Raw genomic sequence first — 26,121 nt, 5'->3', positions numbered from 1 at the left:
GTCCAATGGCGGCGAGCTTTACACCACTCCAGCCGACGCTTGCATTGAGCATTGTGCGGCTGCTCAGCCATGGAAACCCATTTCATGAAGCTGCAGGCAAACAGTTCTTGTGCTGATGCTGCATCCAGCGGGAGTTTGAAACTCAGTAGTGAGTGTTGCAAATAAGGACAGATTTGGAATCATTCCTCTAAAAATGTCTGGCTAGCTAGCCTAACACATTTTTCAAATGCATTATTTTACACTATCTGCCACGTTCACCACCCTGTGAAGTTCATCATAACTTAATTTCATCTGTAGCCTAATAAACTCAATGGTTTCCCGAGTCATAGTAGGGCAGGACCACACACCATATCATCGAATGACTCCAAGTTTACTTCGATATGGTGGTTATTATATCAATATTTGTGCATAAGGACATTTCCACCGCCATTTCTCTCATAGGAGGATGCGTACTCAGGGAAGAAGGAGCAGCAACTTGGAGCCTTCTTTCCCTGTGTTGATGTGTATTGAGCTTTTTGTGCCACTAGCGGCTACATTGAGTTCACTCAGGTCACACGGAGAAAGGAAGGAGGATGCACACGCAGAGAGGAAGGAGCAGCAACTTGGAGGAGCAATCTTCAACTGTGTTGATGTGTTGTGAGCTATGTGTGCCCCTAGCGGCTGCATTGGCTTCACTCAGGTCACACGGAGTAAGGAGGACGTGTGCAGCACAGTAGATTGGTGGCACCTTAATTGGGGAGAACAGGCTCGTGGTAAGGACTGTAGCGGTATTCGTGAATGGTCTCAAATACATCAAACGTTTTGGTTTCCAGGTGTTTGATGCCATTCCATTTGCTCCATTTTGGCCAATATTATGAGCCGTCCTCCCCTCAACAGCCTCCCGTGGTGTGCAGGGAGGAAGCGGGAGGCAGGTAGGGAGGAAGGAGGAGCATGCAGGGATTTCTATATTAGGTAAAAACTTTGTATAACCTCTCTCTATCCATCCATTCTCACCCCTTCAACCCCTCTTTATCCATTCTTGTACTTTTACTTTTCATTCAATTATCTTTTCATTTGTGTTCCTAGACTCCTTTTGTTTCTGTAGCTGTGTTGTTATAGTGCAGAAGTTTTGGTTATTGGCTTAATGAGATATTAACCCCACTGCATGTTTCTCTTTTCTGCTTCATCCCCACTGCATGGGGGTTCTGAGCCCCTCTATCTAGCTGTAGCATCCATCTGTCTGAAGTCAACCTCTAGCTGCCTGGTTTGGTGTTCCCTAGCCATAGTTCCGCTTCTGGACTTTCATGCACTGGTCCTTTTCTCCCATGATCATACCTCTAGTCTCCAAGATGAAGATGACCACCATTTACAATGTAAGAACATTAAAATGTTAAATCAGTCGTGATAAGCAGGGGCGTATCTTTCACTGGGGACGGGAGGGACAAGTCACCCCCAAATTCTGAAATAGCATTTTTGTCCTCCCCAGTATTATCATTGGGAATGTGATACAAAACGAGGCAATGGTGTGCTTTAGGACCATGCGGACTCCTCCAAGTGGACTGGATAAAAAAAAAAAGTATGTTTCCCCCAATTCTAAAACCAAAGTTGCGCCCCTGGTGATAAGTATAGCTTGTGCTATTCCAATTATTTATTGAAGGTTTACCATTGTTATATGAGGTCTATGTTCTCTGCCTCTTACCTAATTTAAGGAAGACGGATTGAGCAGGACCAAGTTTATAGCCCCTTCCATGTTTCTTTGCATTACTCAAAAATGTCAATAGGAACACTTTCAGTTATTAAAAAGGTTGTGGTGTGAGGTGTAACATAACACGTTCCTCTTGTAGGAAACATAGTTAACTATACCTTACACTGCTGTATCACATTGTAGTCTTTACTGTTCAAAACATCTTAATTTTGGTCCTCTTCTTCCCTGTGAGTGGGATGTGTTGTGTTGGGTGAGCTGCCCGTGTCCACTCTCTGACAACACAGAGGACACTCTTTGGTTCAAACACAACTTTATTAACATATGCTGTATAATCAAAACAGGTCCTGAACGGAGGTCATCATGGGAGGTTCACAAACCTTACACAGGGAACACAGAGATAAAAGGGTCTTTCTTTCAAAAAAATACTGTAAAACACTTTAATAACATTACTGGAACTATCGCTGGTGCCTTTGCTGCCTGTGTTTAGTACATTCACTTGGCTTTACATCAAAGCCTTTGTAATGTTTGAGCATAAAATAAATGGATGATTGTAGCAGAGGAAAATGGGTACAAGTTTTACAATAGGTTAGCCTAAATCATAAGGGAATCAGAAAAATCACACATTGAGGAACATGGTTACTGATAGGCAGAACAATGTGACAGAGGCGCTCATGAAAGTGATCTTGTATAAGCTGCAAGTCTGATGTCATATTGCTTTCCTTGGCAGAGTCATCTCCATCTCCCATCTACACATGTCATGTGCAGTAATAAGACAACATAAGATATTACAATGTTTCCATTACAAAAGCAGCATTCGTTTAAAAACTTGGGAGCTATAAAAGTTTTCAGTTCTCACATTAACACCACTGTCAAGCATAAAAGCCACACAAAGGAAGCAGTCACAAATGGAAATCAGCTGGATAGACAGTCAATCGAATTAGCTGTCGTTGTTCCATCCTCTACCCAGTGTGGGATTGGAGAAGTTTGATGTAATAAGCCCCTCCCCTCCCATGGCTCTCACTCATGCTGGTGTTGCACTGTGGACTTCTATCTCCACTTACACAGCCGTTTCTGTGACATCATCTGCTGCGATTTTTAATAAAAGAGAATGTTTGCTTGTCGGGGTTAGCTGTCCATGGTCTCTCTTGACCATAAATATCCAAGACAGATCCAATAAGTATTGGGAGGGTTTCTTTAAGAGTGCAGCATCCAAGCAGAGGCTGGTTTCAGGTGACGAGGATGTGGTTTGAGAGGCATAGGAAGGTCCGTCCATCAAATGATCAGGCACAGAGTCAGTTCTTAGCTCAGCGACAACGGAAGATAGAGGAAGCACAATAAACAGGAGACCTAGATCCCAGTTACCCTGGGCATTTAGAAAACGTCCTTCACGGTATGGGTCGGATCGAGCTGATGTGAAAGGCGTGAAACATGCACTTGTCAATGGGGGGGGGGGAATGTATTTCCTCTACATGAGCAAATGGCTTCCTGGGTCAGGCTGTACAGAACATCGAGACAAAGAAAAAAAACAAGACTAGATGAGGAAAAAATAAACAGGATAGGTGAAGGGGGAGAAGGTTGTGTAGGCGTAGAAGTTTGGCATGGGTGTGCCTAGACACAAAGAGCTCTGGGGAACCTGCCGACGGGGAGAGAACAAGGCAGTGTCAATCATGGCTCTATTTAGACACAAAACCTAAATGTAACCCCCACGCACAGACAAAAGTATATATATGTAAGACTGAGGCCCATCGGTGCACTGGAAGAGTATAAGCAGGTAGTAACATTACTATAGTAACATGATCCCACCTGTCCTCAGTGAATCCATCCATCTCCTCTTCATCATCCAGCTCCATGTCCAACTCGTTGTCCAGACAACCGCAGCCATACCCACTCAAGACACTGTGGAAATAAAGCAGAAAAACCATGCCTCATTAATCAATCATACAGGTACATGTGGTTGCTCTGGTTGACAGATTGTTTGTGGAGTTTTTGGAGTTGACCTGGTAGTCCCCTTTCCTGGCCTTTTGTCCTCCTGGTAATGGATAACAGTCACACACACACATCATGAGATCAGACAGGCTTTGGGTTGTGAACAAGCTGCCTCGGCACATCAAGCCCAATCAACTTTCAACTCCAATTTTAAGAACATACACAGTGGACCATAGAAAGTCACCCACAGGCCAGAAACTGCTTCGGACTGGCTGAATAGAACTAACAAACTCATATGTGTATCGTCACAGACTGCATTGATAATGGAGTCCGACTGAAGCCCGCTGTGGCTGCTCACCTGACAGAGCGACAGGTGAAGAATACAATCCTCTTCAGCTTCTTGTTGTAGAAGAAGTAGTTGAAGGACCAGAGGCTGCCTTCCTCCCCAAAGGGGTCTGAGTCCAGGTCAGGGTTGTAGCTGAGGACAAATAAGGACATTATAAATATACTACATATACCGGCGACAAACACAACAAGCAGCATATACATTTACGCTCACGTGTTAGTCATTTAGCAGACGCTCTTATCCAGAACGACTTACAGTAGTGAATGCATGCATTTTTTTATTTTATGTTACTGGTCCACCGTGATAATCGAATACACAAGCCTGACGTTGCAAGCGCCATGCTCTACCAACTGAGCCACGCGGGACCACCATATCTCCCACGCACACCTGTAAATGTCACAATCCTGCAGGCAAATTTCCTGGTCGATGGAGTTCCACAGCTCAGGCCCCAGGGAGTTGAACTCCACCCCGACTGATGAGTACAGGCTGCTGCTCACTGCATTCGCCACCTGGAGGAGACACGGCACACCATCGTTAGGACCACTTATTCTCATCACAGATGTGTGGACCTGTCAAACTCAAATCCTGTGGAGGGCCGAGTGTCTGCACTTGATTGATCGTTTAAGGTTATTGTGATAAATCAGGTTATAATTAAGGTGAATGCTTCGTCACCTGGTGGTTTAGGTCGTCATTAGACACAAAACGAAATAAAACAAAACTAGCAGACATGGTCCTCCAGGAATTGAGTTTGACACCTCTATCTTACAGCCTGTGATATTCCATAAGCCCCTTGTAGAAAACTCACTACCTTCCCCTTATGTGTATGGCTTTGTAACAATGTGCTTCCGGTCTTGCATGGGATGATTCAACGTATCTGTATATGAGTATCTGGGCAATTCTGAAATTAGGCATGAATGACCGCCCAATTAGATTGGTTTTAAGTCATTCTAAAGTGGTGTAATCATGAGAGGAGCAGAGGCAGTGCTACTGACCCAGTTGAGGCTGGGCTCACGGCTAAACTCGTGGGCCCGGGCTGCGCTGAAGTCGTAGTCGGGCCTGAACGACTCGTTGAGCGTGGTGATGAGATAGAACAAGGTCTTCCTGCAACACTTGTCACTCAGAGGGTTTTCGGCGTCCTCACTGCTCTTCCCCAGTCTGCACAAAACAAGTGAGATGAGTAGAGAGAGAGGGAGAGAGTTCAGTAATTTGGTTGGGAAGTTACAATTAATTATCTAGGGCACAGACATATTTTTCACCTAGTCGGCTCAGGGATTCGAACCAGTGACCTTATGGTTAGTAGACCAATGCTCTTAACCGCTAGGCTACCTGCCACCCCCTTAGTGTGCCACATAAGAGACTAATACTGTGACACAACACCAGTATCTATGCATTAGTGCAAAACATTCTGCAATGGAAAACAGGCAGTCCCTCCGTTTGCTTCCGTTTCATTCCTAGTGTGATGTAAACATTAACAAGGGGTGTGGCTGTGGTACTTACTGGGGTGGGCTGGTGGCGCTGGACTGGGGGGGCGAGAGGGCCTCTAGGACATGTGGCTCCCCCTCCTGGCAAAATTGCTTAAACATGTGCTTGTCATCACCAGCCATCTTGCAGGAGTAGCTCTCAATCCTATAGAGACAGATAAAAATCCCAGAGTTAACGTTTGTCAATTGGACATCCATTTAGCTACTGACTAAGGAGGACATGGGTATTGTATCAAACTACATATTATTCAATACTCAGGGGTCATGCTAACGCAGGATTTTGCATTTTTTACTCATAAAATGAAGGATAAAACACAAACAATATCTTGCTGTGTTTTGAAAATGCAGATCTAAAATGGACAAATTTTGTGCTTCAGTTGCAGTTCTCCACTCGGATGAAATATCTTTGCTTTCACCACTGCATCACCAGACAGCGCTCTGACTGTTGTGAAGCTACTTTTCTCTGGTGCTTTCCTCCAGCTGTGTAGTTTTCCGGTAGCAAGTTCAAATGCAAGACTAACATCAAGCAAAACATTAGGAAATGTAGCTAGCTACAGTTGAAGTCAGAAGTTTACATACACTTAGGTTGGAATCATTAAAAATAGTTTTTCAACCACTCCACAAATTTCTTGTTAACAAACTATAGTTTTGGCATGTCGGTTAGGACATCTACTTTGTGCTTAACACAAGTAATTTTTTTACAGACATATTATTTAACTTATAATTCACTGTATCACAATTTCAGTGGGTCAGAAGTTGACTGTGCCTTTAAACAGCTTGGAAAATTCCAGAAGCATCTGATAGGCAATTGGAGGTGTAACTGTGGATGTATTTCATGACCTAAGTGATTTTCTTTGTACTGTTTATTTTCTGTCCTAGTAAAGTTGTTTTTTTGGGGACTAAAACCTCCCTGTCTCTGTGTCAATCTCTGCACGCTCAACCCTACGGTTTACCACACCGTTTTAAAATCATCAATAGTCTCATCTCTGAGCAGTTTCATTCCTGTCCTACAGCTCAGTTCAGAAGGACGACTATATCTTTTAGGTTTCTGGGTGGTTTAATACATAAGGTGGGAATCGACATTAACGCTAGTCCTCCTGTCTGGGACAAGTAACATTTTAAAAAATAAATTCAGATAAGAATACACTGTAGATTTAAGCAGTCCGAATGGAAAAGTAGAAATGTAAAACATAGAAATCACAATATTAAACAATTACTCCGATCAGAATTTAATCAGAGGCCAACACTGGAATAATATTAAAATCTGTTTCATGTAGCCTACATAAATAAAAATAAAAAACGACATGTCAAAGTGAAGGTGATATGCATATTGGCTACAGCCTCATGTCCAAACTGATGTTGACATGACAGAGGCGCCAGGAAAATGTAGCCAAACTTTAATGAGAGTTTGAATTACATAAATATAGGCGAAACACCAGTCATGTTTGACTAACATAATGAAGGATAATTAACAGCAGATCAAACGGGTCAACATTTGAAAACAATTTAACCATAAAACTTCATTGTTTAAAACCTGGACATTGTATGTCATTTTATGAAGTATGTCTTGTTTCAAAGTAGCCTAGCCAAAATACGACCACTGAAATGAAGGAATTCTTTTATAAACCCTTAATATGTCATTAAAACCAGCATTTCTCATGTTCTACTGGCTTTCAAATCAACGTTCTTTACTTGTCCTACAGCCAAACGCATAATACTAGTCATATTAGTAACCCATGCTAGTTGATGCATCTTTAGATCTCCCCTTCCTTAATTTCTAATGGATACTTTCATCTCTGTCACATGAAACCACTTGCGCGTGAGGTGCACTTTTGAGAAAGGTGTTTTCCCTGCTAATTGCATTTTGGAACATTCGCATGTAGCCAACAGCCATGTGCGCATTGTTGAGCTTATAATATGAAGAAATAAAACTTCAACATTTTAAGCTAAACGGTCTGATCTGTTGCATCAGCCTCAATGCTTTTTATTTATTTTTTATACATGTGACTTGGCTATTGGACAAAAAAAAGTTATGTCAAGCCATGCATAACGCACAGCATAATTAACTAGACCATGCTTAAAGATATATTCAATGTCTGATTTTGTTATTGTTAACCATCTACAAATCACTGTCCTTTTTTTTACCAGGCCTTCGAAAAGCTCCCTGGTCTTTGTAGTCGAATCTGTGCTTGAAATGCAATACTTGGCTGAGGGGAGAGAGGAAGGGTTAGTAATTTAAAAAATAATGTCAACCCCTATAACTTCACACAGAGTGAGTCCATGTAACTTTGTGATTTGTTTAGCAACATTTTACTCCTGAACTAATTTAGGCTTGCATAAACAAAAGGGCTGAATATTAGTTATTAAATGTTTTATCATTAAAAAAAGGTCACCCCCCCACACACTTTGACATAATATTTTGTGCATTGTTGACAAACAATGACAATTACATCTATTTTAATCCCACTTTGTAACATAATAAAATGTGAAGAAAATCCAAGAGGTCTAAATACTTTTGCAAGGCACTGTACGTCTCGTGTTCTGTATTTATTGCTTTGAACAAGTATCTGTGTCTCTGTTTCACTGTGTTCCATTTGAGGGGTATGGGTGGAATGCAGACGGAGTGGAGCAGAGTCCAGTCGTGTGTTTATTTTCCCCTCACCCCCAGTTATGTAAGAGCAGGGGTTGTGCAACCCAAAATCTGGCTCAGAGACACACTGTGGCCCAGTCTTATTATAGGAAGGAGCAAAGGTCACGGGGGTGGTGACGTGACTGGCCTACTTTTCATTAACAGACAAAACACACTTCCTGGTTCAAATAAATGAATACATTATCCAGAAACTGACATTCTAAGGAAAACTATCACTGACAGAATTTGTGAACTTCCTCAAATTCATGTGCGAGTGTGTGCTCCGTTTATCATTAGTAATGGGTCCAGTTGAACTTTGCTGAGTATTGGCAGATTTAGGCTCTTTATTAGGGTGGAAAGAAGCAGCCTCATTGGGTCACATGGTGCCAGCACGGCTCTTGCTGCCATTGTTGCCCATTCTAATTCAGTAAGCAGCAGTCTAAACACCAGCACTTGGTAGCTGTTTCAGTGCCTAGCTGTGTGTGTATGTGTCTCTATGCAAATGACTGCGTATAAATAGATAGTCATTGATCACGTGACACCATTCATTCCTATGTGTAGACTCAATAGCGCATTTGAAGCAAAAAACATTTGTTAAGATGGCGTCCAATGGATACATAAAATTTGCAGTTTCAGCTACTCCAGGAAGTGACGTTGCAAGCTAGCTCAGGGCTGTGCCCTCTCACTGAGTATCTCAAGCTGAAGGCTGACTGGTGTACTGACAGCTGCAATTAGCAATAAAAATGATCCTTATAACTTCTTCTGTGTGCAATATTTAAATAAATTGTTTAAAGAACATACATTTTGCGTAATAGAAGCAAATATTGGTACAATGATTGTCTTCCACAAAAATGACATATATACAGTTGAAGTCGGATGTTTACATACACTTAGGTTGGAGTCATTACAACTCATTTTTCAACCACTCCACAAATGTCTTGTTAATTAACAAACAATAGTTTTGGCAAGTCAGTTAGGACCTCTACTTTGTGCATGACAAGTAATTTTTTCCAACAATTATTTCACTTATAATTCACTCTATCACAATTCCAGTGGGTCAGAGGTTTACATACACTAAGTTTATTGTGCCTTTAAACAGCTTGGAAAATTCCAGAAAATGATGTCACGGCTTTAGAAGCTTCTGATAGACTAATTGACATCATTTGAGTCAATTGGAGGTGTACCTGTGGATGTATTTCAAGGCCTACCTTCAAACTCAGTGCCTCTTCGCTTGACATCATGGGAAAATCAAAAGAAATCAGCCAAGAGCTCAGAAAAAAATTGTAGACCTCCACAAGTCTGGTTCATCCTTGGGAAAAATTTCAAAATGCCTGAAGGTACCACGTTATACCGCTCAGGAAGGAGACGCGTTCTGTATCCTAGAGATGAACGTACATTGGTGCGAAAAGTGCAAATCAATTGCAGAACAACAGCAAAGGACCTTGTGAAGATGCTGGAGGAAACAGATACAAAAGTATCTATATCCACAGTAAAACAAGTCCTATATAGACATAACCTGAAAGGCTGCTCAGCAAGGAAGAAGCCACTGCTCCAAAACCACCATAAAAAAGCCAGAATACGGTTTGGAACTGCACATGGGGACAAAGATAGTACTTTTTTCACCCCATCTGGTCTGACGAAACAAAAATAGAACTGTTTGGCCATAATGACCGTTGTTATGTTTGGAGGAAAAAGGGGGAGGCTTGGAAGCTGAAGAACACCATCCCAACCGTGAGGCACGGGAGTGGCAGCATCATGTTGTGGGGGTGCTTTGCTGCAGGAGGGACTGGTGCACTTCACAAAATAGATGGCATCATGAGGGAGGAAAATTATGTGGATATAGTGAAGCAACATCTCAAGACATCAGTGAGGAATTTAAAGCTTGGTTGCAAATGGGTTTTCCAAATGGACAATGACCCAAAGCATACTTCCAAAGTTGTGGCAAAATGGCTTAAGGACAACAAAGTCAAGGTATTGGAGTGGCCATCACAAAGCCCTAACGTCAATCCTATAGAAAATGTGTGGGTAGAACTGAAAAAGTGTGTGCGAGCAAGGAGGCCTACAAAACTGACTCAGTTACACCAGCTCTGTCAGGAGGAATGGGCCAAAATTCTCCCAACTTATTGTTGGAAGCTTGTGGAAGGCTACCCGAAACATTTGAACCAAGTTAAAGGCAATGCTACCGAATACAAATTGAGTGTATGTAAACCTCTGACCCACTGGGAATGTTCATGAAATTTCACATTCTGACATTTCACATTCTTAAAATAAATTGGTGATCCTAACTGACCTAAAACAGGGCATTTTTACGAGGATTAAATGTCCGGAATTGTGAAAAACTGAGTCCAAATGTATTTGGCTAAAGTCCAAATGTATTTGGCTAAGGTGTAAGCAAACTTCCGACTTCAACTAGAATAAGGCAATATACAACACAATATAGAAAAAGTCAAGGGGATTGAGAATGAGAAAAGGTCAATCTTTGCGTGTGTGTGTGTCTATATATATATAGACACACACACGCAAAGATTTCCATTTTCTCATACTCAATCCCCTTTACTTTTTCTATATTGTGTTGAATATTACCTTATTCTATAATGTTTTACATTGTTTTCCCCTCCTCAATCTAAACAATACCCCAGAATGAAAAAGTCTAAACTTAAAAAATAAAAATAAAATTATTTTAAAAAATTAAACTGGAATATTACATTTATATAAGTGTTCAGACCCCTTGACTCAGTACTTTGTTGAAGCACCTTGGCAGTGATTACAGCCTCTAATCTTCTTGGGTATGAAGAAACCAGCTTGGCATACCTGTATTTGGGGAGTTTCTTCCATTCTTCTCTGCAGACCCTCTCACGCTCTGTCAGGTTGGATGGGGAGCATCGCTGCAGGGATGTTAGATGGGGTTCAATCCGGGCTCTGGCTGGGCCACTCAAGGATATTCACAGACTTGTCCTAAAGCCACTACTGCATTGTCTTAGCTTTGTGCTTAGGGTAGTTGTCCTGTTGGAAGGTGAACCTTTGCCCCAGTCTGAGTTCCTGAGCACTCGGGAGCATGTTATCATCAAGGTTCTCTCTATACTTTGCTCTGTTCATCTTTGCCTCGATGCTGACTGGTCTCGCAGTCCCTGCCGCTGAAAAACATCCCCAAAGGATGATGTTGCCACCACCATGCTTCACCGTAGAGATGGTTTCTTCCAGACGTGACGTTGCGCATTCAGGCCAAACTGTTCAATCTTGGTTTCATCAGACCAGAGAATCTTGTTTCTCATGGTCTGAGTCTTTCTGTGCTTTTTGGCAAACTCCAAGTGTGCTGTCATGTGCCTTTTACAGAGGAGTGGCTGCCGTCTGGCCACTCAACCATAAAGGCCTGATTGGTGGAGTGCTGGAGAGATGGTTGTCTTTCTGGAAGGTTCTCCCATCTCCACAAAGAAACTCTTCTGTCAGAGTGACCATCGGGTTCTTGGTCACCTCCCTGACCAAGGCCCTTCTCCCCTGATTGCCAGTTTGGGCGGGTGGCCAGCTCTAGGAAGAGTCTTGGTGGTTCTAAATTTCTTCCATTTAAGAATGATGGAGCCTACTGTGTTCTTGGGAACCTTCAATGCTGCAGAAATGTTTTGGTACCCTTCTCCAGATCTGTGCCTCGGCACAATCCTGTCTCTGAGCTCTACGGACAATTCCTTCGACCTCATGGCTTGGTTTTTGCTCTGACATGCACTGTCAACTGTGGGACCTTATATAGACCGTTGTGTGCCTTCCCAAATCATGTCCAATCAATTGAATTTACCACAGGTGGACAATCATGTTGTAGAAACATTTCAAGGATGGTCACTGGAAACAGGATGCTCAATTTCAAGTCTTATAGCAAAGGGTCTGAATACCTAACTAAATTATGTTTTTTATTTTTAAAACATTTTCAAAAATGTCTAAAAACCTGTTTTCGCTTTATCATTATGGGGTATTGTGTATAGATTGATGAGGGAAATGTTTCATTTAAACCATTTTAGAATAAGCCTGTAACTTTACAATGTGAAAAAAGTCAGGGGGTCTGAATACTTTCCAAATGCACTGTAGAGTATATTCAAAAAAATGTAATTCCATAAGTATTCAGCTCCCTGAGTCCATACATGTTAGAAACACCTTTGGCAGCAATCATTACGGGTAAGTCTCTAAGAGCTTTGCACACCTGGATTGTGTAATAGTTGCCTATTATTCTTTTAGAAATTCTTCAAGCTCTGTCAAGATGTTGGGGATCATGGCTAGAGATAAATCAAGTCCTAACATAATATTTCAAGCAGATTTAAGTCAAAACTGTAACATGGCCACTTAGGAACATTCACCATCTTCTTGGTAAGCAAAGAATTTGGAACTTATGACCTCTATAGCCAGTTTCATGTCTCAAAAGTGAGTGAGAAGAAAATGCCCGGGATAGTATATGGTCTGCCTTTTGTTGCCTGTTGTGTATTATATTGTGATTGTCTTGTTTATATAAGACATTGATTGTTGTCTATATTAGGGGTACGTGAGACAAGGGATATTTACAGTGCATTCAGAAAGTATTCAGACCCCTTCCCTTTTTTCCACATTTTGTTACGTTACAGCTTATTCTAAAATGGATGAAATAGATGTTTTCATCATCAATGTACACACAATACCCAATAACGTCAAAGCAAAAAAACAAAAACAACAGAAATACCTTATTTACATAAGTATTCAGATCCTTTGCTATGAGACTCAAAATTGAGCTCAGGTACATCATGTTTCCATTGATCATCCTTGAGGTGTTTCTACAACTTGGGAGTCCACCTGTGGTATTCTCAAATGCTGTAGCTTAGACCCTATTTTACATTTGAGGTTTCGTGTTGTGCCTGCCCATCGGTTGAGACACAACATGCTCTTGAATACAGGGTGGGTGTCATGTTTGGCTGATAAATGTAAGAAAATGTGAATAACATTTACATTTTGACTTTCAAATGGTACCACAATATGGTTTGAGGTCCACACAGAGAATGTTGACTTGAATGGGAATATCTGTTGTTTTAAATTATACTGTAAATCCTCCATAGGAAACCTATTGAAAATCATAGAAATATAGATTATAGAATATACATGACCGCGAAAGTTGACATTCGAAGGTGGGAGGACCGGCAGCCTTTTTTTGTGGTTGTAATTAAATTATTATTCAATTTCAATGGTGTATCAGCTAAATTGCAGTGGTCTGAAGGGATAGGTCCACTCTGTTAATTATATTTCTATGATTGAAATGCCACCCACCCTGTATTGAAGAGCATGCTGTGTCTCAACTGATGTCGGGCACAAAACAAAAACCACTGATGATGTAAAGTAGGGTCTAAGCCAGAGGTCGACCGATTATGATTTTTCATCGCCGATACTGATACCGATTATTGGAGGACCAAAAAAGCCGATACCGATTAATCGGCCGAATTTGTATTTATTTATTTGTAATAAAGACAATTACAACAATAATGAATGAACACTTATTTTAACTTAATATAATACATCAATAAAATCAATTTACCCTCAAGTAAATAATGAAACCTGTTCAATTTGGTTTAAATAATGCAAAAACAAAGTGTTGGAGAAGAAAGTAAAAGTGCAATATGTGCTATGTAAGAAAGCTAACGTTTCAGTTCCTTGCTCAGAACATGAGAACATATGAAAGCTGGTGGTTCCTTTTAACATGAGTCTTCAATATTCCCAGGTAAGAAATGTTAGGTTGTAGTTATTATAGGAATTATAGGACTATTTCCCTCTATACCATTTGTATTTCATTAACCTTTGACTATTGAATGTTCTTATAGGCACTTTAGTATTGCAAGTGTAACAGTATAGCTTCCGTCCCTCTCCTCTCTCCTCCCTGGGCTCGAACCAGCAACACAACAGCCACCATCAAAGCAGCGTTACCCATGCAGAGCAAGGGGAATAACTAGAAGGCTCAGAGCGAGTGACGTTTGAAACGCTATTAGCGCGCGCTAACTAGCTAGCCATTTCACTTCGGTTACACCCGCCTCATCTCAGGAGTTGATAGGCTTTAAGTCATAAACAGCGCAATGCTTGACGCACAACGAAGAGCTGCTGGCAAAACACACGAAAGTGCTGTTTGAATGAATGTTTACGCGCCTGCTTCTGCCTACCACCGCTCAGTCAGATACTTAGATACTTGTATGCTCAGTCAGATTATATGAAACACAGGACACACTAGATAATATCTAGTAAAATCATCAACCATGTGTAGTTAACTAGTGGTTATGATTGATTGTTTTTTATAAGATAAGTTTAATGCTAGCTAGCAACTTACCTTGGCTTACTGCATTCACGTAACAGGCAGTCTCCTTGTGGAGTGCAACCAGAGAGAGGCAGGTCTTGATTGTGTTGGACTACTTAACTGTAAGGTTGCAAGATTGGATCCCCCGAGCTGACAAGATAAAAATCTGTCATTCTGCCCCTGAACAAGGCAGTTAACCCACCGTTCCTAGGCCGTCATTGAAAATAAGAATGTGACTTACCTAGTCGAATAAAAGGTATTAATTTTATTTATATATATAAAAAAATATATATTAAAAAGAAATCGCCAAATCGGTGCCCAAAAATACAGATTTCCGATTGTTATGAAAACTTGAAATCGGCCCTAATTAATCGGCCATTCCGATTAATCGGTCGACCTCTAGTCTAAGCTATACCTCTAGTCTAAGCTAATATGAAGAAGAAAAAACTAATTGGAGGCTACGCATTTTTAGATAATTGAAGTAAAAAAATAAAAAATAAACATCTGAAATAAAATAGTTTAACAACCCTGTTTAAGATTTTAAATTATATCCAACTCGACCGTTTATATTTTCTAGTGATGAAGACATAGATTTCTCATGGTACGGTGGAGTATGAAAAATGGGTCAACTTTGAGCACCTCTATCCCCTGAATGTTTTTGCATTTAAGACCAAAAAGTAACTTTCTGACTACTTCTTCCATGGGCAAACATGCATTGAAAGTTTTGTCTAAATCAAAAGGGATGCTGTCAAAAAGTTATTGAATTCATACAGATTTAAACTATAATAGGGGATCTTGTTTTTTCTGAAAACAATGCTGCAGTTCAGCATTCGGCCTTGAACGTTGTGGCTTCAATGAGACGGGTCAGTCGTTCTCCCCTGGTTTACGCTCCATACCACTCCCCATTACATAGTCTACAAATAGCCATAAAGCCCTGTAAGAGTACACCCTGTCCTGCATCAGACTGCCCCTATTGATCATAGCCAGGACAGGGGTCATCACCACCATTACTGTATCCACTGGTCTCATAACCTAGAGTCCATTATGCAACATCCCTGTTCCTACTGTTACCTCAAAGCCTGAAGGGCTTCCTACTAAGACGGATCAATGAGTTAGCCTGCTAACATGCCTGAATATTCTAGAAATAACTTATTTTAAAAAAATGTTTTTTTAAAGATAAGTAGACCATGCCCATTTCAGGCTTAACTCAACAATCAAAAACACAAAGACGTTCAGCTTTCTTCATGAACCAGAAAGTAAATAGTTATTTCTGGTTGTTTATCAAAGTTGGTGGGCTAACTCATTGAGTTCCTAGTATACCCCTCTGCTGCAGTTCAGTTAATCTAACCCCCTGTCGCATAACACAAAACACTCATCCATCACCCTATTTGCGGGATCAAGACTTTTTGCAAGAGAGATTACGCCTATTTAGCTAAACGTTCCACATTACCAGTAATTGCTACAGGGATTGAATAGGGCAACATTTCTATGGAAATTGTACTGCATAACACACGATATTGACTCATCTGGTCTTGCTCAGGTATTTAAATCATGTAGCCTACACCACTTATCTTAGCACAGACACGTCATGAGGCGACACACCCCTTTCAGGTTTTATGACATCAATCTCTGACAGAGGTGTCTATCATTGTGGTTTTGGTTTGTGTGAGTTTGGTAGAAAAACAGATTGGTAGGTTGTGTGTGCCTTCAGAAGTTATTCAGACCCCTTGACACATTTTGTTACATAACAGCCTTTACCTAAAAATTATTTTTCTGCATCCTGTTTCCATTGATAATCCTTGAGATGTTTCTACAGCTCTGTCAGAATGACAATCAGGTTCTTGGTCACGTCCCTGAACAAGGCGCTTCTCCACTGATTGCTCAGTTTGGTCAGGCGGCCAGCTCTAGGAATAGTCTTGGTGGTTCCAAACTTCTTCCATTTAAGAATGATGGAGGCCACTGTGTTCTTGGGGACCTTCAAAGCTGCAGAAATATTTTGGTACCCTTCCCCAGATCTGTGCCCTCGACACAATCCTGTCTCTGAGCTCTATTGAAAATTCCGTTGACCTCATGGCTTGGTTTTTGCTCTGACATACACGGTCAACTGTGGGACCTTATATAGACAGGGGTGTGCCTTTCCAAATCATGTCTAATAAATTGAATTTACCACAGGTGGACTCCAATCAAGTTGTAGAACCATCTTAAGGACTGTCAATGGAAACAGGATGCACCTGAGCTCAATTTTGAGTCTCATATTAAAGGGTCTGAATACTTAAGTAAATAAGGTATTTCTGATTGTAATATATTTGCAAAAATTTCTAAAAACCTGTTTTCACTTTGTCATTATGGGGTATTGTGTGTAGATTGCTGAGGATTAAAAAAAATATGTTTTTATACATTTTTGAATAAGGCTGTAACGTAACAAAATGTGGAAAAAGTAAAGGGCTCTGAACACTTCCCAGAAGGCACTGTATAATATAAAGATATTAGTACCAGTCAAAAGTTTGGACACCTACTCATTCAAGGGTTTTTATTTGTATTATTTTATACATTGTGGGATAATAGTGAAGACATCAAAACTATGAAATAACACATATGGAATCATGTAGTAACCCAAAAAATCGCTAAACAAATCAAAATATATTTTATATTTGAGATTGTTCAAAGTAGCCACCCTTTGCCTTGATGACAGCTTAGCACACTCTTGGCATTCTCTCAACCAGCTTCATGAGGTAGTCACCTGGAATACATTTCAATTAACAGGTGTGCCTTGTTAAAAGTTAATTTGCGGAATTTATTTTCTTCTTAATGAGTTTGAGCCAATCAGTTGTGATGTGACAAGGTAAGGGTGATATACAGAAGATAACCTTATACAAATACATATTATTGCAGGAACAGCTCAAATAAGCAAAGAGAAAAGGTAGTCTATCATTACTTTAAGACATGAAGATCAGTCAATACGTAACATTTGAAGAACTTTGAAAGTTTCTTCAAGTGCAGACGCAAAAACCACCAAGAGCTAGGATGAAACTGGCTCTCATGAGGACCGCCACAGGAAAAGAAGACCCAGAGTTACCTCTGCTGCAGAGGATAAGTTCATTAGAGATACCAGCCTCAGAAATTGCAGCCCAAATAAATGCTTCACATAGTTCAAGTAACAGACACATCTCAACATCAACTGTTCAAAAGAGACTGCGTGAATCAGGCCTTCATGGTTGAATTGCTGCAAAGAAACCACTACTAAAGGAGACCAATAAGAAGAAGGGACTTGCTTGGGCCAAGAAACACGAGCAATGGACATTAGACCAGTGGAAATCTGTCCTTTGGCCTGATGAGTCCAAATTTGAGATTTTTGATTCCAACAGCCGTGTCCTTTTGAAACGTAGAGTAGGTGAACAGATGATCTTCTGCATGTGTGGTTCCCACCGTGACGCATGGAGGAGGAGATGTGATAGTGTAAGAGTGCTTTGATTTATTTCGAATTCAAGGCACACTTAACCAGTATGGCTACAACAGAATTCTGCAGCGATACATTATCCTTTCTGGTTTGCGCTTAGTGGGACTATCATTTGTTTTTCAACAGGACAATGACCCAATACACTTCCAGGCTGTGTAAGGGCAATTTGACCAATAAGGAGAGTGATGGAGTGCTGCATTAGATGACCTGGCCTCCACAATCACCCGACCTCAACCAAATTGAGATGGTTTCTGATGAGTTGGATCGCAGAGTGAAGGAAAAGCAGCCAACGAGTGCTCAGCATATGTGGGATCTCCTTCAAGACTGTTGGAAAAGCATACCAGGTGAAGCTGGTTGAGAGAATGCCAAGCGTGTGCAAAGCTGTCATCAAGGCAAAGGGTGGCTACTTTGAAGAATCTAAAATATATTTGGATTTGTTTAACACTTTTTAGGTTACTACATGATTCCAAGTGTTATTTCATAATTTTGATGTCTTCACTATTATACAATGTAGAAAATAGTACAAATAAAGAAAAACCCTTGAAATGAGTAGTTGTTCTAAAACTTTTGACTGTTAGTGTATGTACTAGGATAGCGAAGTTAACTTGTGTTTTGACCCACATTGCTAATGTATCTGATAACGGAGCAGTGACAGTGTATTTTCCTGCCTTGTGACAGACACAGAACCGGAAGGGCTGGAGCTCCAGATAGATAGTTTTGATGTCTTCACTATTATTCTACAATGTAGAGCATAGTAAAAATAAAGAAAAACCATTGAATGAGTAGGTGTCCAAACTTTTGACTGGTACGGTTTATTTTGTTTAAGTTCAGTTGACCATCTTATTCCGACAGTTTGCTGTTTATCTCTGTGTTTACATATCAGTGCCAGTGCCCTCAGCCCTGACATATGTTGTTATTGAATCTCCCAGAGCCCCAAAGTGTTAATCTTGCCTTTTAAAATAGAGCCTCTTAACCCCATCAGAAATACACACCTGAGTGGAGGGGGGAGGGGGTATTTATATGTGCTATGTACTTGCAGTTCACACACAAGCCTCCTAATGGCCAGTACACCCTGTTAAATGTTGAACCTGTGTTAGTCATGGAACAGTATTGCAGGCTTTGCAGAACACCTTGTGCCATGTGATTAGATATGAGATCAATTTATCTACTGATACTGCTGGTCCAGTGCTGTAATGGTAAATACCTGCCCAGGATGTGAGACTCTCCCGTTTCAACACAAAGTTGAGAGCCCAGAGCTTCAAAACTGCTGTTCTCTAACAGTTTCATTGCTGCCTGTGAGAAGAAAGGGAAATGTTAAAATAGACAGTCCATCGGACATTCAATAATACTTTTTCACTGCTTCCTGAGGGGTGTATCAAATATATTTTATCCCTACGGTGTAGGTATTGATCTACTTGGTTGGCTCAGACCGGGCTGATCAAATTTTTCCCAGAAAAGTATGTTAGCAGAAAATGGTCTGAATTCCACTAGTGCTGAGCGATTTTTTTAACGAATTGACTGACTTCGGATCAAGTAATGGAATTCCATTTCATTTGTTTGTTTTTCTGTTAACTCAACTGTAGATCACAAAAAATTACAAATATTAAATTGCTTTGTCATTATGAGTTATTGTGAGTAAACTGATGAGGAACATTTTAGAATGAGTCTGTAACGGAACAAAATGTGGAAAAAGGGAAGGGGTCTGAATACTTTCCGAATGCATATTTATTTTATTTAACCTTTATTTAACTAGGCAAGTCAGTTAAGAACAAATTCTTATTTACAATGTCGGCCTACCCCGGACGACGCTGGGCCAATTGTGCGCTGCCCAAATGCGACTCCCAATCACAGCCGGATGTAATGCAGCCTGGATTCAAACCAGGGACTGCAATGTCGCCTCTTGCACTGAGATGCAGTGCCTTAGACCACCTCACCACTCGGGAGTATGCATTATACAGTGCATTCGGAAAGTATTCAGACCCCTTGAACTACAAAATAGTGATTTGTCAGACAGCAGCTCTAAAGAGGTGACATGATAACTTGGAATGAAATAATAGTAAACCAAATAAAACAAACGTAATATACACAACAACTGAAATATGTCATATTTAAAAAAAGAATCGAAACCGAAATCGTGATTATTTTTTAATAATCAAACTGATTTCAAAAAGCATTAATCGCTCAGCACTTGATTCCACAGACCCATTAATCAGCATTACACATCATTGGAGACACCCCCGTATGTGGAAACATATAGAAGGTAAACAAAAAGTAAAGTCCCAAAACGAGCAACCCCTTTCTTTCTTACTAGATAACGTTAATCCCCTCCCCCACTAAAAAAAAACCTCTGCTACTATCTAGGTAGCTAATGTACACAATCCTTCTTACCAAAGTCAAAGATAATGTCAGCACTCTTTGTGGAACTGAAACGTCTTCACCAATTTCACTCGCAATGTTTATTTGGCAATAATGCAAAACAGATCTGTTGTTGTCTGCCCAGCCAAATTAGCTAGTATGTTAGCGTAGCACTTTCGGTCCGTGATTTCAATTCGTCAGACTAAGGTTACCTACTAACGTTTAGTTCCTCAAATTCAGCAATTTAAAAATACGCTCGTTCGAAATTGATTTATCGTACAACCTTTTATCGGAAAACTGCTTCTGCCGATTAAATGAGACGACATTAAATCCAAATATCCGTCTGATTTGGATTTCAGCGGCATCCCTTTTGACCAATTTAAATTTGACAGAGATTAGCTAGCTAACGTTAGTACGGTTTCTGTCCGATCAAGTCGCCTTTTCTAACCGATTTTGCACTTCTGTCTATTTCGTAATGTCCCTGTGCTATGTGCAGTTAGCCAGACCGATTACTTGAAAGCAAAACAACAGTAACGATGAAAACCGAATAAATCCACTGTATTCGACCCGGTCCGTCTATCGTACGTTCATTAGTTATTTATTTCAGAAGACAACAGAAAATATATTGACTCATTTTCGTTTTTGGTTTCTGAATGTGAAAATCCAAAATCGACTTGTTTCTCATTTATTGTGTAAAAAAACGGGACATGGAATTACAGAAAACAAATAACACATTTCATTCGATTTTTAATTTCGTGCTAATAGAACAAACTCAACAACAAGCTTGCACTAGCTGGCTAGTACTGACTAGCTAGCAGTCTGACGAGCTAGCCCTACCTGGCTACTGGCTATAGTCATACTTGCTATAGTCATACTAGCTAGTGTAAGTAAGTTAGTCCCTCAACATGCTACAAGATGAATGCCCGGACAGAGTTACCTGCTGAAGAAAGGTGAGAATTCTCCATTACTTTTAGTCGCTAACTTAGCTAGACTTTCTGGCTGACTGATGGTGCTTATTGACTGAGTAATAATGAACTGCAGTTACTATGTGGCACTTCTACCCATCTGGCACTTTGAATAGCTAACTTAGCAATTGTTACACATGCAACAATATCAAATTAAGCTAGTCAGTGCTGATGTGTGTACTTACATCAGCCAATACAGTAAATAAAAGATGTTACTTGATTACTGATTCCATGTCGGGAAAAGCAAAAAGGCAAAACTAATTTACGACCGTTCTGATAAAAACCTTAGGGCATTCAGCCTCGGGGGATGCCTTGCTGACCACACCCTCCTTCCTTGCTCCAGGCCTGCCCTGCCTCTTCCACCAATCCAATTGTTTCTTATGGACAGAAAATAGCAAAGGCTCTGAGCTGTCCGATCAGGTCCATTGTCTACTTACTCTGATTCCTCGCTATCTCACACTCACACAGGACCTTTCACATAGTTCAGTCACTCAGCCCTATACAGTGGACGTGATGCTCTCAAGGTCCTGCACTACTGGCACCTACAAGAGTACCCTGCTGTACCCTACTGTGCTGAAACAATATGACACTAGAACAGTTTGACACTATTTTAAATTGAACGCTCAACAGTGATTATTGATCTTGTGACCTCTCGCTCGCTCTCTCCTTCTTGACCATCTTTCTTGGTTGATGGCACCTGCAGGCCTGTTTGATGGACATCTGGATAGAATGCTTGAACTTCATCTGAGACCTTCATCTCCTTCCCCATCCTTCCATTTTTCCACATTTTGTTACATTACAGCCATATTCTAAAATATTCCTCATCAATCTACATACTGTAGATTAAAAATAAAAAACAGATATCTGATTTACATAAGTAATCAGACCCTTCGCTATGAGACTCGAAATTGAGCTCAGGTGCATCCTGTTTCTATTGATCCTTTAGATGTTTCTACAACTTGATTGGAGTCCACCTGTGGTAAATTCAATTGATTGGACATGATTTGGAAAGGCACACACCCCTCTATATAAGGTCCCACAGCTGACAGTGCATGTCAGAGCAAAAACCAAGCCATGAGGTCAAAGGAATTGTCCATTGAGCTCTGAGACAGGAGTGTGTCGAGGCACAGATCTGGGGAAGGGTACCAAAACATTTCTCTAGCATTGAAGGTCCCCAAGAACACAGTGGCCTCCATCATTCTTAAATGGAAGAAGTTTGGAAATATCAAGACTATTCCGAGAGCTGGCCTCGCGGCCAAACTGAGCAATCAGTGGAGAAAGGCTTTGTTTAGCGAGGTGACCAAGAACCTGATGGTCACTCTGGCAGAGCTCCAGAGTTCCTCTGTGGAGATGGGAGAACTTTCCAGAAGGACAACTATCTCTGCTGCAATCCACTAATCAGGCCTTTATGGTAGAGTGGACATATGGAAGCCACACCTCAGTAGAAGGCAAATGACAACCCGCTTGGAGTTGTCCAAAAGTCACCTAAAGGACTCTGACCATGAGAAACAAGATTCTCTGGTCTGTTGAAACGAAGATTGAACTCTTTGGTTTGAATGCCAAGCGTCTCATCTGAAGGAAACCTGGCACCATCCCTACAGTGAAGAATGGTGGTGGCAGCATCATTCTGTAGGGATGTTTTTCAGCGGCAGGGTCTGGGAAACTAGTCAGGATCGAAAGGAAAGATAAACGGAGCAAAGTACAGCGACATCCTTGATGGAAACCTGCTCAGGACCTCAGACTGGTGCAAAGGTTCACCTTCCAACAGGACAACTACCCTAATCACACAGCCAAGACAACATAGGAGTGGCTTTGGGACAAGTCTCTGAATATCCTTGAGTGGCCTAGCCAGAGCCCAGACCTGAACCCGATCGAACATCTTTGGAGAGACCTGAAAATAGCTGTGCAGTGACTCTCTCATCCCAACCGGACAGAGCTTGAGTTGATCTTCAGGGAAGAATGAGAGAAACTCCCCAAATACAGGTGTGTGAAGCTTGTAGCATGCCCAAGAAGTCTCAAGGCTGTAATCGCTTCCAAAGGTTCTTCAACAAAGTACTGAGTAAAGGGTCTGAATACTTATGTAAATGTGATATTTTTTAAAATAAACTCAGCAAAAAAAGACGTCCTTTTTTCAGGACCCTGTCTTTCAAAGATAATTTGTAAAAATCCAAATAACGTCACAGATCTTCATTGTAAAGGTTTTAAACACTGTTCAATGAACCACAAACAATTAATGAACATGGACCTGTGGAACAGTCGTTAAGACACTAACAGCTTACAGACGGTAGGCAAATAAGGTCACAGTTATGAAAACTTAGGACACTAAAGAGGCCTTTCTACTGACTGAAAACACCAAAAGAAAGATGCCCAGGGTCTCTGCTTATCTGCGTGAACGTGCCTTAGTCATGCTGCAAGGCAGCGCTACAGGGAGACAGGACGGACAGCTGATCATCCTCGCAGTGGCAGACCACGTGTAACAATACCTGCGCAGGATCGGTACATCTTAACATCACACCTGCGGGACAGGTACAGGTTGGCAACAACAAGCTTTCCGAGTTACACCAGGAATGCACAATCCCTCCATCAGTGCTCAGACTGTCCGCAATAGGCTTAGAGAGGCGGGACTGAGGGCTTGTAGACCTGTTGTAAGGCAAGCCCTGACCAGACATCACCGGCAACAAACCCACCGTCGCTAGACCAGACAGGACAGGCAAAACGTGCTATAAACTGACAAGTCGCGGTTTTGTCTCACCAGGGGTGATGGTCAGATTCACGTTTATCATCGAAGGAATGAGCGTTACACAGAGGCCTGTACTCTGGAGCTGGATCGATTTGGAGGTGGAGGGTCCGTCATGGCCTGGGGCGGTGTGTCACCATCATCGGACTGAGCTTGTTGTCATTGCAGGCAATTACAACGCTGTGCGTTACAGGGAAGACATCCTTCTCCCTCATGTGGTACCCTTCCTGCAGGCTCATCATGACATGACAATGCCACTAGCCGTACTGCTCGTTCTGTGAGTGATTTCCTGCAAGACAGAAATGTCAGTGTTTTGCCATGGCCAGCGAAGATCATTCCCCACAGAAATGTCCGGGAACTTACAGGTGCCTTGGTGGAAGAGTGGGGTAACATCTCACAGCAAGAACTGGCAAATCTGGTGCAGTCCATGGGGAGGAGATACAGACTGTTACTTTTGATTTTGACCCCCCTTTGTTTAGGGACATATTATTCCATTTCTGTTAGTCACATGTCTGTGGAACTTGTTCAGTTTATGTCTCAGTTGTTGAATCTTGTTATGTTATATTTACACATGTTAAGTTTGCTGAAAATAAACGTAAATGACAGTGAGAGGACATTTCTTTTTTTGCGGAGTTTATTTGCAAAAATGTCTAAAACTGTTTTTTCTTTGTCATTATGGGGTATTGTGTGTAGATTAATGAAAAATATATATAATCAATTTTAGTATAAGAATGTAACGAATGTAACTAAATTTGGATAAAGTCAAGGGGTCTGAATATTTCCGAATGCACTGTACGTTTTACTTGTGTGTTTAAATACTGTGTCCCTCTCATAGAAATTGAATGATAACTCAACTGCACATGTTCAACTGTTCTTTGATTAAGTTGGTTTAATTCAATATTTATATTAGCTTCAAGTGTGTTTTTTTTACTGAAAGTTGACAAATTACACTTGTTTGGAGATATTTGGGTGTGGGGAAGATTGGTGTAGATGGGTTTGGTTGAAGAAACTCCCTTTCCCCCTACTTCCCATCCTTCTCTTGACGAGTATTAGAAGTGAATGTAATTGCTGCATTTTACCTGTGATATAAAATCAAATATTTTATAAGTTAAAAGCTAAGACAAAATTAGATTTCATGACATTTACTTTATTTGCACATCTATTCACTACTGCCCAAATTCATTCACCATCCACTTCAGCTAGTATTACGTTTATCTAGAAGGGGCTCCCGATTGGTGCAGTGGTCTAAGGCACTGCATCTCAGTGCTAGAGGCATCACTACAGACACCCTGGTTTGATTCCAGGCTGTATCACAAGCAGCCATGATTAGGAGTCACATAGGGCGGCTCACACTTGGCCCAGCGTCGTTTGGATTTGCCCGGTGTAGGCCGTCATTGTAAATAAGAATTTGTTCTTAACTGACTTGCCTAGTTATGTAAAAAAGTGTTTAGGTAAAGCACTTTGGATGAAGTGTTTAAATGTGATACAGACTGTGTTATTATGCTTAGGTAACTGCCAAAATAAATAAAAAAACAACATGAAGTGTCTTAATGGGGCGTTGAGCCAGTACAGCTTTTCTGGGCAGACCATTCATTTGGATACTATGGCTATGCCCATATAGGATGACAATGCCCCCATCCACAGGACACTGAATGGTTTGGTGAGCATGAAAACAGTGTAAACCGTATGCAATGGTCGTCTCAGTCACCAGATCTCCACCCAATTGAATACTTGTGGGAGATTCTGGAGAGGCGCCTGACACAGCATTTTACACCACCATCAACAAAACACCAAATTATGGAATTTCTCATGGAAGAATGGTGTTGCATCCCTCCAATAAAGTTCCAGACACTTGTAGAATCTATGCCAAGGTGGTACTGGCCCAAGGGGAGCCAGGAGAAGAGCTCCCTGTGCTGTACCTGAGTCGAAAGCTGTTGCCCAGGGAAACTAGGTATTCAACCATCGAGAAGGAGTGCCTGGCTATAAAGTGGGCACTAGATAGCCTCCGGTACCACCTTCTTGGGAGGGAATTTGACCTGCACACAGACCACAGAGCCCTGACCTAGATCCAGACCATAAAACCAGACCGGAATTCATAGGACCTGAATTCTCGTGTGACCAGGTGGTATCTGGAGCTCCAGCCCTTACGGTTCTGTATCTGTCACAAGGCAGGAAAATGAACTGTCACGGTGGACTACCTATCTCGGCTTCCTGAACCTGGTCGCATCGGGAGAGGAGGAAGGTAATGTGACGGA

At 41.2% G+C, this 26,121-nt stretch overlaps 1 protein-coding gene across 1 annotated transcript; it reads right to left on the bottom strand.

The window, feature by feature from the left end:
- Positions 1 to 1,977: 1,977 nt before the first annotated feature.
- On the bottom strand, positions 1,978 to 20,777 carry LOC115105132 (repressor of RNA polymerase III transcription MAF1 homolog). The gene is made up of 8 exons (XM_029626775.2): positions 20,198 to 20,777; positions 19,014 to 19,102; positions 5,454 to 5,582; positions 4,949 to 5,111; positions 4,344 to 4,465; positions 3,969 to 4,088; positions 3,488 to 3,580; positions 1,978 to 3,317 (listed from the first exon to the last, which is right to left on the bottom strand). Exons 2-8 carry the CDS (start codon positions 19,094 to 19,096, stop codon positions 3,293 to 3,295), a joined length of 735 nt encoding a protein of 244 aa, XP_029482635.1. The 5' UTR covers positions 19,097 to 19,102; positions 20,198 to 20,777; the 3' UTR covers positions 1,978 to 3,292.
- Positions 20,778 to 26,121: the final 5,344 nt, after the last annotated feature.

This window comes from Oncorhynchus nerka, linkage group LG22, assembly GCF_034236695.1.
Source record: "Oncorhynchus nerka isolate Pitt River linkage group LG22, Oner_Uvic_2.0, whole genome shotgun sequence".
NCBI lineage: Eukaryota > Metazoa > Chordata > Actinopteri > Salmoniformes > Salmonidae > Oncorhynchus > Oncorhynchus nerka.
This window is presented reverse-complemented; position numbering and strand designations above follow the sequence as displayed.